General features: G+C 30.4%; 1 protein-coding gene across 1 annotated transcript; it reads right to left on the bottom strand.

The window, feature by feature from the left end:
* Window positions 1-10,200: 10,200 nt before the first annotated feature.
* On the bottom strand, window positions 10,201-12,184 carry LOC105111250 (protein ASPARTIC PROTEASE IN GUARD CELL 1). Its single transcript, XM_011006561.1, has one exon. It carries the CDS (start codon window positions 12,085-12,087, stop codon window positions 10,582-10,584), a length of 1,506 nt encoding a protein of 501 aa, XP_011004863.1. The 5' UTR covers window positions 12,088-12,184; the 3' UTR covers window positions 10,201-10,581.
* Between the last annotated feature and the right edge of the window lie 4,805 nt (window positions 12,185-16,989).

Below are 16,989 nucleotides of genomic sequence, written 5' to 3'. Positions count from 1 at the left end.
GACATTTACCACAAATTAAAGTTATCTTATATTATTAGATATATTATTATAAAATATGCTTTGGTTAAGGAGTTATTGATACTTCAAGTGCAAAATGATGATATAAAACCATGATAAAAATGCACTTTTAAGAAATAATCAGCTCAATAGGCCAATATGAGCTTATAAATATGAATTTTTTCTTTTATTTTCTCCTTAGTCCCATCCTTCAAAATTAAATCTTTATTGATTGATGTTCAATTTTATAAGCAATTTTTTTCATTAAAGTAAATAAAAATAGTTTTAAAAGGAACTCAATCATTAAACATAGTGGAATACATACCGAGTAATGTATTTGGTTGGTTAACTTAGGTTGAGTTAGAATTAAACTTTCTAATTTGTTTTTTTTAGGATTATCACAATTTTAAACAAACATCCTAACATTCAAAAGATGCTCAATTCTTCAGGTGAGTGTTTTTATTATCATATAATTACATAAAAAAATTAAACTAAATATTTTAACCTAGTGCAATTCATGACCTAGGTTAAAGGTAGGCCACGAAACTTAGATTTAACTAAATACACCACCTCATTAATATTTTTAAAAATTATTTTATTTTGAAATTTTCATTTAAAGTTAGATCATGATACAAATGAATCAAGTTATCTTTAAACTTTAAACTTGTTGGATCAATTATGTCAAGTAAAGTCAATATTTTAATTTAATTTAAAATTTAAGTTATATAAAGAGTTAAATAAGATATGTTATTTTTTTAGTTGGTCAACTATCAAAAAGTTATCCACACATTGATTAAAAAAAAAGTTTGTGCTAAAAATTTTGTTATCGGAGTCTATAACCTCAAATTCAAAAATTTTATGATGTTTAGAGAATAACTAGTAGTATCTTATTAGTTATCTTATAAGCCCACTTTAAATAAAAAAATATTACAAATAATAAAAAAGTAGATAAAAATATTCTTATTATTTTTTATTATCGCAAATTTTATTTTTATTTTTTATATTTCTTTTTTAAAAATACATTTAAAAATAATTAATAAAATATCTCTAAATATTCCATTCCTACCTTAAAATTTTCACCACTCACCATCTACCTATGACTAATATTTCTTATTCCCCCGATCACCTGTTATCCATGCCGTAATATTAGTAGTGGTCATTTTTTGCGGTTCAGTTTTTACGTGAAAAACTTAACCAATCCAACATTATTAATTTTAAAAATTTTAAATCGAAAGTAATTCAAACCAACTGATTTCAAATCGATTTTTGTTGTTCAAAAACCAATAAAATAGAAAAGCAAATCTCCTTTCTATTATTTAGGACCCTGTTCCAATTTACATGACCAAGATATAATTGAAAGCAAAACAAATCTTCCACAAACAAAAAGAAAATTATAACATAATTAAAAAAAGAAGAAGAAAAAACCACAAGATGCAGGCATAAACTTGAAGTGGAGTTAGAATCTTAATCATCAAAAAGCCATCTTTTTTTTTATTTGCCCAGTGCGATGTAATTTGATTAAAGTAAATGGTGAAGTTCATGATTTGTTGACAAGAGAAAAGAGAATATGATCGAGAAGATAAGATACAGATGACACGACCAAAAGATTGATGTCTTCTCCTAAGTGTAAGAGTGTTCAACTAATAAATAACTTATTAGTACTTAAAAGTATTATCAAGTTTAGAGTATCCACTAATGATATTTTTCAAATAAGTCTAATATAAACTTCTTTTATTACTCAACTATAAACCACATACAAAAAAGGTTCCAATTGGATGATTTGTCATTAATAGCTTATTGTAAATTATTAACATAATTATATTAATTATTTTATTTAAGTAACACCAAACATTTAAATATTATCAGGAACTCATGATGCTAACTTATGTTAACAACAAATCCAGTTCATTTCATAGCACAGCAGGTTATACTATATTGTTGGCTATGAAAATATCAAACAATTATTGTACCAAGTGTTATACAACATATTTAGGTTAACTATTTAATAAGCAAGGTATTAAGAATTAATAAGATAAAAATGATAAGACATGTTAATAATAATAAGTTGTTTAGGATATAGTCATTGAAGTAACTTACCAAAAAAAAAAAAAGTCATTGAAGTCTATATTGTATTTATATTATACTTATCCTAACACCATTAGTGAAACTTTTTTACCTTAACATAATAAACTTAGTTAAACATAATGAAGAAGAGAAATATAAATAAATAAGAGGAGAACATTATTATATAAGTATAGTAAAGCAAATGAAAGGTATAAACAAGAGATTAATGAAAGCAAAACTTAAGCATATTGACACAACTAAAAGATTGATGTCTTCTTCCAAGTGCAAGAGTGTCGAAGTAATAAATAACCCGGCAAGACCGGGGTCGAACCACAGGGAGGTTAACTATACAAATTATAAACAACAACAATAACAGTAGTAGTAGTAATAAAGAAGAAGAAGAAGAAATTGATGAGAATTTTAAGATGGAAGATCAATGTGAGGATCAAACAATGATAAAAACAAATATCAAGGTTAGAGGATCCACTAATGGTATTTCAAACTAATATAAACTCTTTTTATTTGAAAGCCACACACAAAGGAGGTTATAATCGGATTATAAGTTGTTAACATGATTACATTAGTTATCTTATTCAAATAATGCTAATACTTGTAAATATTATCAGGTATTCATAATTATAACTTATATAAATGACAAATCAAATTCCTTTCATAGCACAAGTGTCGGTTATACTATATGGTTGGACTATGAATATGCAAAGTATTTATTCTACCAAGTGTTATACAACACAAATCTAGATCAACCATTTAAGAAGCAAAGTATTAAAAGTGAACAAAATAACAAATACAAAACATGTTAGTATCCAATATTAAAGTTTATATTGAGTTTACACTATACTTATTTTTACACTATTAGTGTAATCTCTTCACCTTGACATAATAAACTTAATTAATATAATAAAAGAGAGAAACATAAATAAATAAGATAAGAACATAAATAAGATAAAAGTTAACTAAGTAAAGGAAAGGAAATGAGATGTATAAACAAAAGATTAATATAAATAAAACTTAAGCATTACAATAAAGAGAGAGTAAGAGCATGATCTTCATATGAAAACTTAGATGCCTAAATACTTGGCAAATGCCTTCTTTTATAGGCTAAAATTTGAAACTATTGATTTGATGACTAATTATTGAGTGGGTGGCCACATCTTTATTTAGTGACAATCCTTATCTTCTTGTCTGAACAAAGCATCATTGATAACATCAGAATTTGAACCAACCTTATGAAAGTTTTAGAAATTTGTCTTAGCTTTTCATGAAAAAAAATTGAGGTCATTTGGACTTCTAAAACTCGTATCTAGGCTGCAGGATAGATTTGAACTTCTATCTTGTTGCTGAGATTTGGACTTCCAAACAGCAAAATTGAGTCTTGCCTTCCCATGAAAATTTTAGGCTTATATCTTATTTTTCCATCCATATAAAGCAGACCTAAATCTAAGTTCTAAAACTCTAGTTATGATCTAATTATCAAACAGTATACCAATTTTGACTAAACCAACATCTCTTTTCTTAGCTTCACCCTCTCTTTGTCCTTTTAATTTTAGTATTTTAATTCATCAATCAATTCTTTTATTTATGTGATAAGCCTGTATTTAGGATAAACATTTACCATAAATTAAAGGTATCTTATGGTATCAGGCTTGTTATTACAAAACATGTTTTAGTTAAGGAGTTATTGACACTTCAAGTGTAAAATGATGATATAAAACCTTGATAAAAATGTGATTTTAAGTAATAATCACATATGCCTCCTTTTATAGGCTAAAATTCAAAATTATTGATTTGATGACTAATTGTTAAGTGGGTAGCCATCTTTTGACTTTGAAACAATTTTTATCTTCTTATCTGAATAAAAAAATCATTGCTGTCAAAATTTGAATAAATAGTCATCATGAAATTTCTAGGAAATTATCTCAACTTTCCAACAAAAAACAAATCAGTGCATTTGGACTTTCAAAACTCTAAATATGGGTTGAACACTAAACAGTGTCTAGGATGCATGACAGATTCTGACTTCTCCGTTGTTGCTAAGATTTGGACTTCGAAACGAAAGAATTAATCTTTGACTCTCATAAATGTTTTAGGCCTATGTCTTAGCTTTTCTAGCTATATAAACCAAACTTAAATCCAAAATTTACAGCTTCAGATATGACCCAATGACTGAAAAATATTCTAGTTTGAATTGAATCAACATATCATTTTTAAGCTTAGCTTTTTTTTATCCTTTCACTTTTAATAGTTAATTACATCAATCAATTCTTTGAATTGTGAGATATGCCCACATTTAAAATGGATATTTACCATAAATTAAAGCTATCTTATATTATCAAACTAGAATTTAATGATACTTTAAGCACAAAATAATTATATAAAATCTTGATAAAAATACACTTTTATATACTAATCAATATCCATTAAAGTTTACATCAACCTTAACAACTTAAAATTAAAGATTTTGAATCCTCCATTCAGAATCAAGAAAAAAAATACATTTAATTGAAAAGAAATCTATTACCATAACCAATTGATCTAATTTTATAAGCATTTTCAACCAATTCTAAGAATCCTCCATTTTCCCTTCTAATTTACACACTTTATCTCTCTATTTTTCCAAACTCCCAACCTCTCTCTCTAAAGTTTTTCTAATTTGATTGTAAAATCACTTAGCTCTTATTTTGTAGCATGAAACTTGAGAGAGAAAAAATAGAGGAGAAGGAAAAGATTTTGAGCTTATTTTCCTCCTTTAATGTTGTCAACTATTTGTAAATGAAGAGAAGGGTTTTTCCTTTCTAATTATGAAAATGCCACTCAATTAATATATCACAAGTTATTTTCGTCAAATCCTAACTGTCGGTATTTTTCATGTACAAATTAGTTCTTATTTTTCTTCGAAAATTTTATACCAAATTAACTAGAAATTTTCACTTTTAATTGTAATGATTTTTCACTAAATGTATTAATTTTTGGTTGGGAGTTAAGCTATTTACTATTTAGCATAGAGTTTACATGAACAAAATTGCAAATTTTATCACCAATATTTATGGGGCAACTTGATTGATTAATTGCTCTACCAATTATCATTTATATGAAACGGGGATGAATGTTACAGGAAATCAATGCTTTGTAGTGAATATTATTCAAAACAATAATTTTTTTATCAGAAAAAAGGTCTAGTTGTAATTTTGTAACTCAAAATACAAGTTTCTCCCTATGTTTAATTTTTGTTTTTATATTGAAAGCAAGTTCGTGCTTAGAATTGATAAAGTGCACTTCTATTTTATCCAATCAATGCTAAGTGCAATTCTTTTTATAAATTTAGGACTTTTTCCCATTAGAATTCATTCTTTTTCTTGAATATTAATGTGGGGAAGTTCAATATTTTTAGCATAATAACATTTATTGTATTATTTTATTAATGGTTAATATTTTTAGGTTGTAAAAAGTTTAAGAAGAGTTTAAGATATAATTTAGTAATCAAGCTTAACTTTTAATCCTATTGTTGGGCTATCATAAGGCTCTAAAAGCTCTATTTCATATTGGATTAAAATTTTATGATGATTAGGAATCGGGAAGGCCTTTAAATAAGGCTTGGAAATTACTATACTGGATTGTCTTTATTTACCTTATATTATTTGGATTATTTTTTCAATTTAGATTAGGACTTTTAGATTAATTAATATTTTTTATTTAGCAATTATATGATTTTTATTTGTTAGGTAAGTTTTAATTAGAAAGATTTTAAAGACAATCAATACTCAACTTGCTCAAAACATGACAGATTTTAAAGATACTCTTGCAAAATTAACATCTGCTCTCAGTTTCCAAGAGAAAGGTAAGTTTCCATCTCAACCACAACAAAATCTCAAGGGGCAATACAATGCAAATGCAAGTAGTTCCGGAAGCCAACACATGGATCAAGTCAAATTAGTCACTACTCTGCGCAGTGGTAAGGTTATTGAAAAACCCTCTCTTGAATCTTATGAGAAAGATGATGAGTCAATCTCTGAGGGTAACCAAATTTGACATACGATGCGATCCCATTCGCAATACACAAAATATTAAGTTTCAATTGATACCTTATTTCGAAGCTTAGGTCTAATACGAACTGACACGAACCTCGTGATCACGTTGTTATGCAATCCACAATCAAGATTAAAATCTGATCTCGGAAAGCCAAAATAGGTCTGATAAAAGTGTGACATAATGGAAACTTGCCCCAAGGCACCACCACTATTGGAATGAGTAGAATGACGTGATGAATCCAATTAATCTTTGATAAGTCAAATTCAGTTTGTTCAAGAACTCAAGAATGCAAGAATCAATCTCACATGTTAAAATTAAAAATTCAAAAGTAATAATCATCAAAAGCTACTGAAATTCTCGTTACATGAGTTTAAATAGTTATTAAAAAACTAACCCTAATAGATCTACCCTTGTGAGATGAACTAACCCACATACAAAATTGACTGAAAAACCCTAAACTGTAAAGCTCATAACCTGATCAAAACAAGCCTTGGATCTCAACTCAAAATAAAGTTTTAATTAAATTCAAACATTAAAAAAATAATAAAAATAACTAATTTATCATTAAATATTACCTTGCTTGGATCGTATCACAAGGCTGAACCATATTAAAGGATGTGTGAAGGAACTACAAATGGCCATTATAGGAATAAAAAGTATAAGATTAAATATAAATTTTTCTTTGGCTTTCACATATTATAAATTAGATTTTGAAATTCATATGTCAAAGACATGCTACTTTATGTATATATTAGCTAAAATACAATATTTGAAATATTTATACCTTTAGAGTTGAAGAGTTTAATTTTTAACAAATAATATAAGGGCAAGTTTGTTAGAAGTACATGGGATATAAATGGGTAATTTTCTTTAATATTCTTGGCATAATAATATTTATTGTTTTATTTTATTAGTGATTAAGATTTTTAAATTTTAAGAAGCTTAAAAAGAGTTCAAGATGCAGCCTTATAAATCAAGCATAAATTTTAATTTGATCATTGGATTGAGACAAACTTATGACATAAGATTATGAAGGCCCTATTTGAGATTTCATGATAATCAGAAATTGGAAAAACCTTCAAATAAAGCTTATATAATCTATTATTTGAGATTGACTTTATTTATCTTATTTTTATTTGTATTATTTTTCATATTTAACTTAGAACTTTCAGTTTAATTAGTATTTTACTATTTAGGAATCCCAAGGCTGGATGAATTCGATTAGTTAGATAGGTTTTAATAGGAAATCATTTCCTACAAAGCATTTGAGGTCTAAAACTAACATAAATATGAATGTTTTGTTTAATTTGAGAACTTTCGTACTATTATTCAACTAATATATATAAGAATGTTTTGTTTATTTTGAGAACTTTAACACTATTATTCAAGCTTTTATTAAATATCGTACTTTTTTTTTCTAGTTCTTTTACAGTTTTAAGGCTATAATATCAGCATTTGAGAACTCTAGTTTTTATTCACTCTATATGTCATGTTAAATACTAAAGCCATAGATCACAAAGCAAGGCTATTAAATTTGCTCCATTTTGACTAGTATACCATTTCAAAAAGCAAAACAAAGTGAAACAACAAATTTTATCTTGACTAAAATCTTGAATCATTTTGGATTTCTTGTCTAGCTTTTAACCTAGATGTTTCAGGTTTGTTCATTCCATTTCAGATACTAATAACAATCTTCACAGTTATATGCATATGATATGATTAATTGTTTCATGATCTTCTTCATTTCCATAATCACCATCTTTATCTTCCTCAAATTCTTCTTCTTCAACCATTTCTTGTATAATGTGTTTCGGTTATTGAAAGAAGTTTCTAAAGTTTGTATTTTATTAGTGGTTTTCTCTTAGCAATTGATGAATTATTGGTGAGAGATTCAAGCTTTCATGACTTGTTGAAGTGATTTTCTTGATTATTTTCAAGAATTGGGTCCTTATCGAGTTCGCATTTTTTAGGTAATGTTGATTCACTTTGGGTTTTGATTTCTACCATTAATTTTTTTATTTGAGGTTTATTAGAGAAAATATAAATTTTTGAGATTTTTGAAGATACTAGAAGGTATGGTACCACTAGTAGTTGCAATTTAAGAGAAAACAAATGATAAAAAAAAAAAGATTTATTTATTACCTTTTATTCTATAGGTAAATTTGAATTTGTAACCCTAAATGTTAGTACTTTTGTTATACATTTATACATTCAGTTTAATAAATTAAACACCTATTATAGTTTTTTTGATTAATTATGGTCAAATTTGATAAGAGGCTAGCTCTTTTATATTTTTCTTTCTTTCTCTCTATTTTATTTTAACATTTAATTTGAGGTAAAATTTGAAAAGAGGTTGACTCTTTTATAGTTTTTCTCTCTCTATTTTATTTTATTATTTAATTCAAGCTTAATGAAAATGATCACCTATTAAAATATTTAGTTGATGACTTTTCGTACATATCACCACCACAAGATCATTTATTTCTATGTTATAATGGAGATGATGTTTGATTTATACTTCTTTTTTCATATTAAAACCTTTTACTTTTTTAATATTTAGATATTTTATTTGTGTTGAAATACTTTAAGTTAAAATTCTATATGTCTTGATTTTTAAAGGTTATAAATCTTGTAATGATATTTAGATACATGACATTATGTTTGTACTTTATAATTAATTAATTTTTAGATTTAAATTGAAATTATATATATTTCTAAAATAAAAGGCCAAACTATTTTAAAATTAAAATTTATTATTTTAATAAGAAAAATAAAACATCATTACAGTAAAATTAACAACTTTACCAAAAAGTTATAGTCTGCAATGCAACCAATTTTATGATAAAATTACTTGGGTAGTGCAAACATGTAACTCAAAGACAATAAAACTCGAAACTTTACCTTGCAACATAGATGATTATTAATTGGGATTTTGACTTATTCTGCTGGAAGCTTATGTATAGGTGTTCAGTTTAGAAAAGAGTGGTTCAAATTGTAACCCATTGTTATCTAATCACAAATTGACTTTTAAAATCTTATGATTTTTCGAGTCAACATATATATAACATGTCAAATCAGGTTAAAATTTGAAATTGGTCAAACTCGGTTAAAATCAAATCGATTTTACGAGTTTGACCGATTTTGATCAAGTTTGACCGATTTCAAGTTTTAACCCGCAAAAATTAAAAAATTTACTTATGACATCTAGAAAAAATTCTTCTGGTAATAAGCTTGATGTGAAATGATAACATGGTATAGATATTGATAAGAATTCTAAAAAAGTTCAATACAAGTATTGTAAAAAAATTATCAGTAGAGGTATTTTTTGTTTCAAACAACATTTGGCTTGAATGGCAATTTGGAGATTCAAATTGATGATATTAGTGTTGGTACTAGTAGTAGCACTAATGTTCATAATATTGGTGTGGGTACTAGTAGTGATACTAATAATCCTCTTGATATTAATGATATTGATGAATATATGAGGAAGATGAAAGTAATGAAGCTGGTTTTAGTTTACATAATATAAAAACAAATTATTTGTTTTAAGTTTGTTAATTATTAGTTAATGAAAAGTTATTTAAATTATGTATAAATTTTTATTTTAACCATGTATTTTAAAATATTTAAACTATATATGAATTTTTATTTAAAATATAAATTTTTTTAATATATTTTAAATTTTTTATAATTTTATAATTTATTTTTACAATCCAAATTTATTTTATAGTTTTCATATACGATTTTAACAACTTGCTGTAGCCTGTATTTCCTCGTCAGTAGTACTCTTGATTTTTGTTATTATGGCAATCAACATGCTTAATTATATAAGCCACTGATAGAATCCAAATCACCGTCACTATTTTTTTTCTTCGTGCCACGTGTCACACATGCATGAAAGCCTTTTATTTATAACGTACTGAAAATTAAAATGGCTGTCATTTTCTTTGTTTCCTTCTTTTTTTGATCGTGACTTTGTTTCCTTCTTTATTACAACTGTTCAACAACTTTTGCTCCTTTGTTTTTTTGCCTTTATCGTTTTTTAAGAAAAAATAAAGGATAGAAGGGACATATTACTTATTAGTAGGTAAATTTGATTTTTTGAACCTCTCTTATGCCACATAGAAAAAATAAACGTAAAATAAACACACAATTTAACAGATTCGCTGCACATGCCCACTCAACTCCAGAGTCCAGACTCCAGAGGACTGAACGGAACGAAGAGGCTAGTGCTAGTACAGCAATTTATGGCTAATCAATGACTCAACCATCCACATCTTGATTGGAGTTATTTAGATGGGCTCTACTTCCACCCGCTCCCACTAGTCACTACTCCATTTCATCATCCTAATAAATGTATACAAATAAATCCACGATTATCCTATTTAGAAAACTAAATCACCTTATTTGCCATAGAAGAAAAGGCGAATTTCATTTCACTCTACCTATAAAAGAAACACCTGTTACCATTAACTACTGACATTTATTGGGTGAGAATCCCATGCGGTTATTCGCCAGGTCAAATGTGACACGTGTCCCCTGCTGCTGTACATTCCCGATTATCGACAAAGACGACGTCGTTGGAGCAAATGCAAAGCAGTACGTCCCAGCAGAATCCACAGGGATCATATAATTGGCGGCCGGCAAATTCCAGGACTTCCCATCAGCGAAGTGAAACGACACCGTTGGGACTCTTACACTTGCCTGTCCAGACAGATCATAACACGTGTCAAACAATGCAACAGCACCAGCGACTTTCAAATTCTGAGTCATCCTCACGAATGCATCACGCAGAGGATTATAAGCCTGAGTCTGCAACCGAGTTATTGCTGTTCCACAGTCAACGATTATCCCACCATTCCCTGACTCATCCAATCGAAATGCTGACTCAGGTATCGACACCATCTGCCCACCGACACTCATTCCACTGAGACCCACATAGTAAAAGGTATCAATCTTCCGGTTCTTCATCAAAGGAGCAGTAACTGAATCAACGCCGAGTTGAACCGAGTTAAAGTCCAAAGTCGACGATCCAGCCGAGTCACGATTCACTAAACAATAAGAAAACGACGTCGCTTTAAGCTGGTTTGTTAACGAAAGTGGGCCACCACCAAGACCTAATAAACCAGCCGCACCAACAAACAACCCTTCATTATCATGACCACAGCCTAAAGCAACGTTTCTAACACTCCCAGAATTCCCAAACGACACCGATTCAGTAGCAAAATCACCGAAAGTATACGACCCGTCGCCATAGTTAACCTGATAAAGACACTGCCCACTTCTACAGCTCGACATTTCTAAAGAGCTACACTGTTGAGATTGACAAGTGACAGGAGCGTAAGTAGAGGACGCCGTTGGATCAAAGATTGGATCTATTTGCTGGTAACAGTCTGTACAGGGTTGACATTGTAGCCAGTTAATGTCACTGCCTGTGTCCAAAACCATGTAAAACTGTCTTGCTGGGTTACCGACACCAACTCGAGTGAAGTACTCACCGCTTCCTTGGCTTGTGCCTGAAGTGACTGGAGTGGATAGGTCCTCGGGTTTGATCTCGGTTTCTAAGGGTTTGAGGTCAGATTTGGAGATGTCTTCGAGGGCGAGTTGGAGTCTGGCTGTGAGTGAGTTGAATCGGGCTGTGTCACGGTGGAGTCGCGAGAGGACTAAGGATTTGTAGTCTTTGTGGTGGATTTTGTAGATGGTTTCGCGGGGGTGGAGTTCGAGGGAGAAAGAGAGTGAAGAGTTCGAGAAAGATGGGGTGGATGTGGTGATTGTAGTCTGAGTGGAGGGTTTTTGTGTTTGTAGATCAAAGGAGAGGATGTTATGGGCTTGTTGAAGAGAAGATGTGACATCAAGGATTGTTGTCGTTGTTGTTGTTCTTGTAGTGGCATCTGGTAAATCACGAGGTAAAGTGGAGGTGAAGAAGAGAAAAATGAGAGCGCAGAATAGAAGGAATGGCTTTGAAGCGGGTTCTGACATTTTTGTTGCAGAATTTGGAAGGTTAAGAGTGGAAGCAGAAGTTTGGCTTTTTATTGGAAAAAAAAAGTAGAAAGAGGTGGTCGTAATGTGAATAAAAGATGGCCTCACGTCATCAAGATAAGGAAAGAGGGTTTCAAGGCGTTAATATCGATGTCTAAGTGGGACAAAGCTCACCTTGCAAACTTTCTGACAAGCAGCCATGGGTGACAGCATGTGTATCCCACGCGCCATGGCCACAAGAGAGGTGCTTTATTGCCATTACGATCGTGCAGGATGGAAGTATTACTTAACGGTGAGAAAAATGGATAAATTAATTAAATTAAAAAAATTAAAAAAATAAATTAATTAATTAAAAAATTATAAAAAATTTTAGTTCAATTTCTATTTTCAAAATTTAAAATCGATTAAACCATACCAAACTAAACCAATTCAACCAAGCCATTACAAAAAAAATAATTAGTATAAATAAGATATTTTTTCTAACTATAAACCTAAAATAAAATTTCACTACACCCTCCATTTGCTCCCTGCATCTCTCTTTTTTTATTTTTCCTCATGTTTCATGATTATTAATTGTTAAGCTTTGCTCCATGCTCCTAAAGGTCCTAAACCAATGTCCTTTTCTCTGCCTCTCGTCATCTTATTCCTTTTTCTCTTTACCTCTCATCTCTTCTTGTAGCCCTTTTTTCTTTTTTCTTTATCTCTTATCTCTTCAAGTTTATCCTTGCTGATTAGTACCTAAAAGTGCATTCTATCAAGGTTTTATATCATTATTTTGCAATTAAAGTATCAATAACTCCTTAACTAAAACATGTTTTATAATAATAAATCTGATAATATAAGATACCTTAAATTTATGATAAATGTTTATCTTAAATGTAGGCTTATCACATAAATCAAAGGATTGATTGATGAGTTTAACTACTGAAATCGAGAAGATAAAGTGAGGACGAAGCTTAAAAAAGAGATGTTGGTTGAATTCAAACTGGAATACTATTTGGTTATTAGATCATATATGGAGATGTAGAACTTAGATTTAAGTTTGGTCTATATAGATGAAAAGCTGATATACAGGCCTAAAACTGATAAAGTTCAGCCTTGTGATACGAACCAAATAAGGTCAAATTTGGATTTTGGTGTAAAAAGTTTTTGCTGTTCAATTTTACGCTATTAAACATAATTTCAAATCCCACCATTGGATAGAGTTGAAACTTTACCAGAATATTCCAGAGGTGTTTTTCTTTGTTGGGTACATTTTCAAAAGAATCCACGTTCGGAAAGGACTTGCAATATAGGTTTGATTAGGCTATATGAATTATATTATTTACTTCCTTTTGACTCGTGTATTTTCTATTTGGTAAGGACTTTTCTCAAGGATGTGGGAGCTTGTTTTAGGAATTTTCTAGTTCTACAAGGATCTTTAATGACCTGCAATATAATCTTCAAGTGTGGTAAGAATTTATGAATGTTTCATAATTCTTTTCTTATAAGGATTCCTTATTTATCCTAGTTACACAAGGAAAGAAGGGTTAGTGGTATTTAATGACAAGTTAGTTATTTTTATTATTTTTTATATTTACGCTTAATTAATACTTTATTTTCAATTAGGATCCAAGACTTGTGTGGATTAAGTTATGGGCTTTTCAGTTTAAGGTTTTGAGTCAGTTTTAAGTGGACCTCATATAAGTCCATATAAAAGGGTTCGTTAGATTTAATTTTTCAAGAAGTATTTAAACTCATGTAAGCTAAAATTTTGGTAGCTTTGATGATTATCACTTTTGAATTTTTTTAGTTTTAACGTATGAGAGTAATTTTTACATTCTTCAGTTCTTGAACAAACTAAATATGACTTATCAAAGATTAACTGATTTCGTAGCGTCATTCTACTCAATCCAATAGTGTTGGTGTTTTAAGGTAGTTTTACATTGTGTCACACTTCTATCAAACTTATTTCGGCATTCCAAGATCGATCTCAATCTAAATTAAGGGTTGTGTGACATGTGATCACAAGATTTGCATCAAAAACTTTCATTAGGAGTCCAATATTAAAAAAAGGCAGAGTCTAAGATTTAAAAAGGCCGTTTTGAAGTTTAAATTATAGCAACAATGGAGAAGTTGGAATCTGTCCTATAACCCAGACACTATTCAGTGTGAAAGCCCACATCTTGAATTCTAGAAGTCCAAATGCACTGATTCCTTCTTTTTTTTTTGGAAAGTTGAGATAATTTTCTAGAAATTTCATGAAGACTATCTGATACGATCCAAGCAAGGTCAAATTTGGATTTTGATGTAAAATGTGCAACTATCTAGTTTTACGATAACAGTCATAATTCTCAATCCGACCGTTGGATCAAGCTAAAATTTTACGTAGAGTCTCCTGACATGTTTTCCTACTTTGGGTTAAACTTTCAAATCAATCAGAGCTCGAGAAGGCATCTCAATATGGGTCAATAGAGGCTGTATGAATTTTGTTATTTACTTCCTTTTGACTTGTGAACTTACTATTTGGCTAGGATTCTTTTCCTAAAAGGATGTGCCAGCTTATTTTGAGAATTTTCTAGTTCCATAAGGATCTTTAATGAGCTGCAATAAAATCTCCAAGTGTGGCAAGGATTCATTAATATTTCAGAATCCTTTTCTTATAAGGATTCCTTATTCATCCTAGCCACAAAAGGAAAGAAGACTTCAGAATAAATTCTACCTTCAACTCAGATTTCCTAGTCTATTTGGGACTTCTTAATGGTGACAAATCTGATTCTAGCTTATTTAGGATGATAATTTTTGAATTTTTAGTATTTTTAGTATTTTCTTCTTAGTTTTCGGTTATTATTACTTATTTAGGTCAATTGTAAGTGGGCCGAATATAAGTCCACCTAAGGGGGGTCCATTACACTTTCTTTAAGTCTAGAGTCACTATAAATAGAGGCATAACCAAACATGTAAGGAAGACTATTCAGATTAATAAAACTTCTTGTTTGCCGCACTTTGTATGTGTGTGTTGGTGAGATAATCTCCCTTCCATGGTTCTCTAATGAACAGAAAAACGACTTATCAAAGAACAACTGTCTTCGTGGCATCATCCTTATACTTCTTGTTCATGAATCAATATTCGTTAGGTGGGGGTTTTTCGTTTTCAATAGTGCTGGTGCCTAGGTACAAGTTATCTTTGTGTCACTCCTATCAAACCTGATTTACTTGGCTTTTCAGGAATTGGTGTCTTTGTGTGTGGGTTGCGTGACCATGTAATCACGAGGTTCGCATCATTCGGTATCAAATGATACGATCCAAGCAGGGTCAAATTTGGATTTTGATGTAAAATGTGCAGCTATCCAGTTTTACGACAACAGTCATAATTCTCAATCCGACTATTGGATCAAGCTAAAATTTTACGTGGAGTCTCCTGACATGTTTTCCTACCTTGGGTTAAACTTTTAGATCAATCGGAGCTGAGAAGGCATCTCAATATGGGTCAACAGAGGCTGTATGAATTTTGTTATTTACTTCCTTTTGACTTGTGGACTTCCTATTTGGCTAGGATTCTTTTCCTAAAAGGATGTGCCAGCTTATTTTGAGAATTTTCTAGTTCCATAAGGATCTTTAATGAGCTGCAATAAAATCTCCAAGTGTGGCAAGGATTCATTAATATTTCAGAATCCTTTTCTTATAAGGATTCCTTATTCATCCTAGCCACAAAAGGAAAGAAGACTTCAGAATAAATTCTACCTTCAACTCAGATTTCCTAGTCTATTTGGGACTTCTTAATGGTGACAAATCTGATTCTAGCTTATTTAAGATGGTAATTTTCGGATTTTTAGTATTTTTAGTATTTTCTTCTTAGTTTTCGGTTATTATTACTTATTTAGGTCAATTGTAAGTGGGTCGAATATAAGTCCACCTAAGAGGGGTCCATTACGGTTTCTTTAAGTCTAGAGTCACTATAAATAGAGGCATAACCAAACATGTAAGGAAGACTATTTAGATTAATAAAACTTCTTGTTTGCCGCACTTTATATGTGTGTGTTGGTGAGATAATCTCCCCTTCCATGGTTCTCTAATGAACTGAAAAATGACTTATCGAAGAACAACTGTCTTTGTGGCATCGATTTGGTATACATGGTCCCAATAGATGCTCACTCTGTCTCCGCAACAACGAAGATCACAACCACTTGTTCTTTGAATGCTCCTACACTAAAGCGATCTGGTGGGATGTTTGTGACAGATGTAACATTCCAAGAATGATAAAAGGATGGGATGAATGGATTCGATGGGCCACTGTCACTTGGCATGGTAAAAGTTTCCATGGCAAAAGTTTCGTCAATTTTTCTCGTAAACTCAGTTTTGCAGCTACAGTGTATCATATCTGGCAAGAAAGGAATCCAAGGACCTTTGCTGGAATATCGAGAACTCAGAATTTGGTCTTTCATCAAATCGAATGTATCATCCGTGATAAGCTTGATTTGATGAGGAACGTCCTACCAACAGAAGAAAATAAAAGGATCCAACGAGCTTGGAGGGTCAATAACATAGATTCTTCATTTGATATTTAGCTGGTTGTATTGGTTTCCCTAACTAATCAAGTTAGGTCTTGAGTTTTCTAGTCGGTGGCTAGCCTGTAGCCATCTGTTGTTTTACATTTCTGTTCTCATTGTAAATCTGGGGTATGCCCCTTATAATCTTTGTATCGTTTTCCTTTAATATATACGTCAACTTACCAAAAAAAAAAAAGTCTTCGTGGCATCATCCTTATACTTCTTGTTCACGAATTAATATTCGTTGGGTGGGGTTTTTTTGTTTTCAATAGTGCTGGTGCCTAGGTACAAGTTATCTTTGTGTCACTCCTATCAAACCTGATTTACTTGGCTTTTCAGGAATTGGTGTCTTTGTGTGTGGGTTGCGTGACCA

Source organism: Populus euphratica, unplaced genomic scaffold, assembly GCF_000495115.2.
Source record: "Populus euphratica unplaced genomic scaffold, PopEup_1.0 scaffold284.1, whole genome shotgun sequence".
Classification (NCBI taxonomy): domain Eukaryota; kingdom Viridiplantae; phylum Streptophyta; class Magnoliopsida; order Malpighiales; family Salicaceae; genus Populus; species Populus euphratica.
This window is presented reverse-complemented; position numbering and strand designations above follow the sequence as displayed.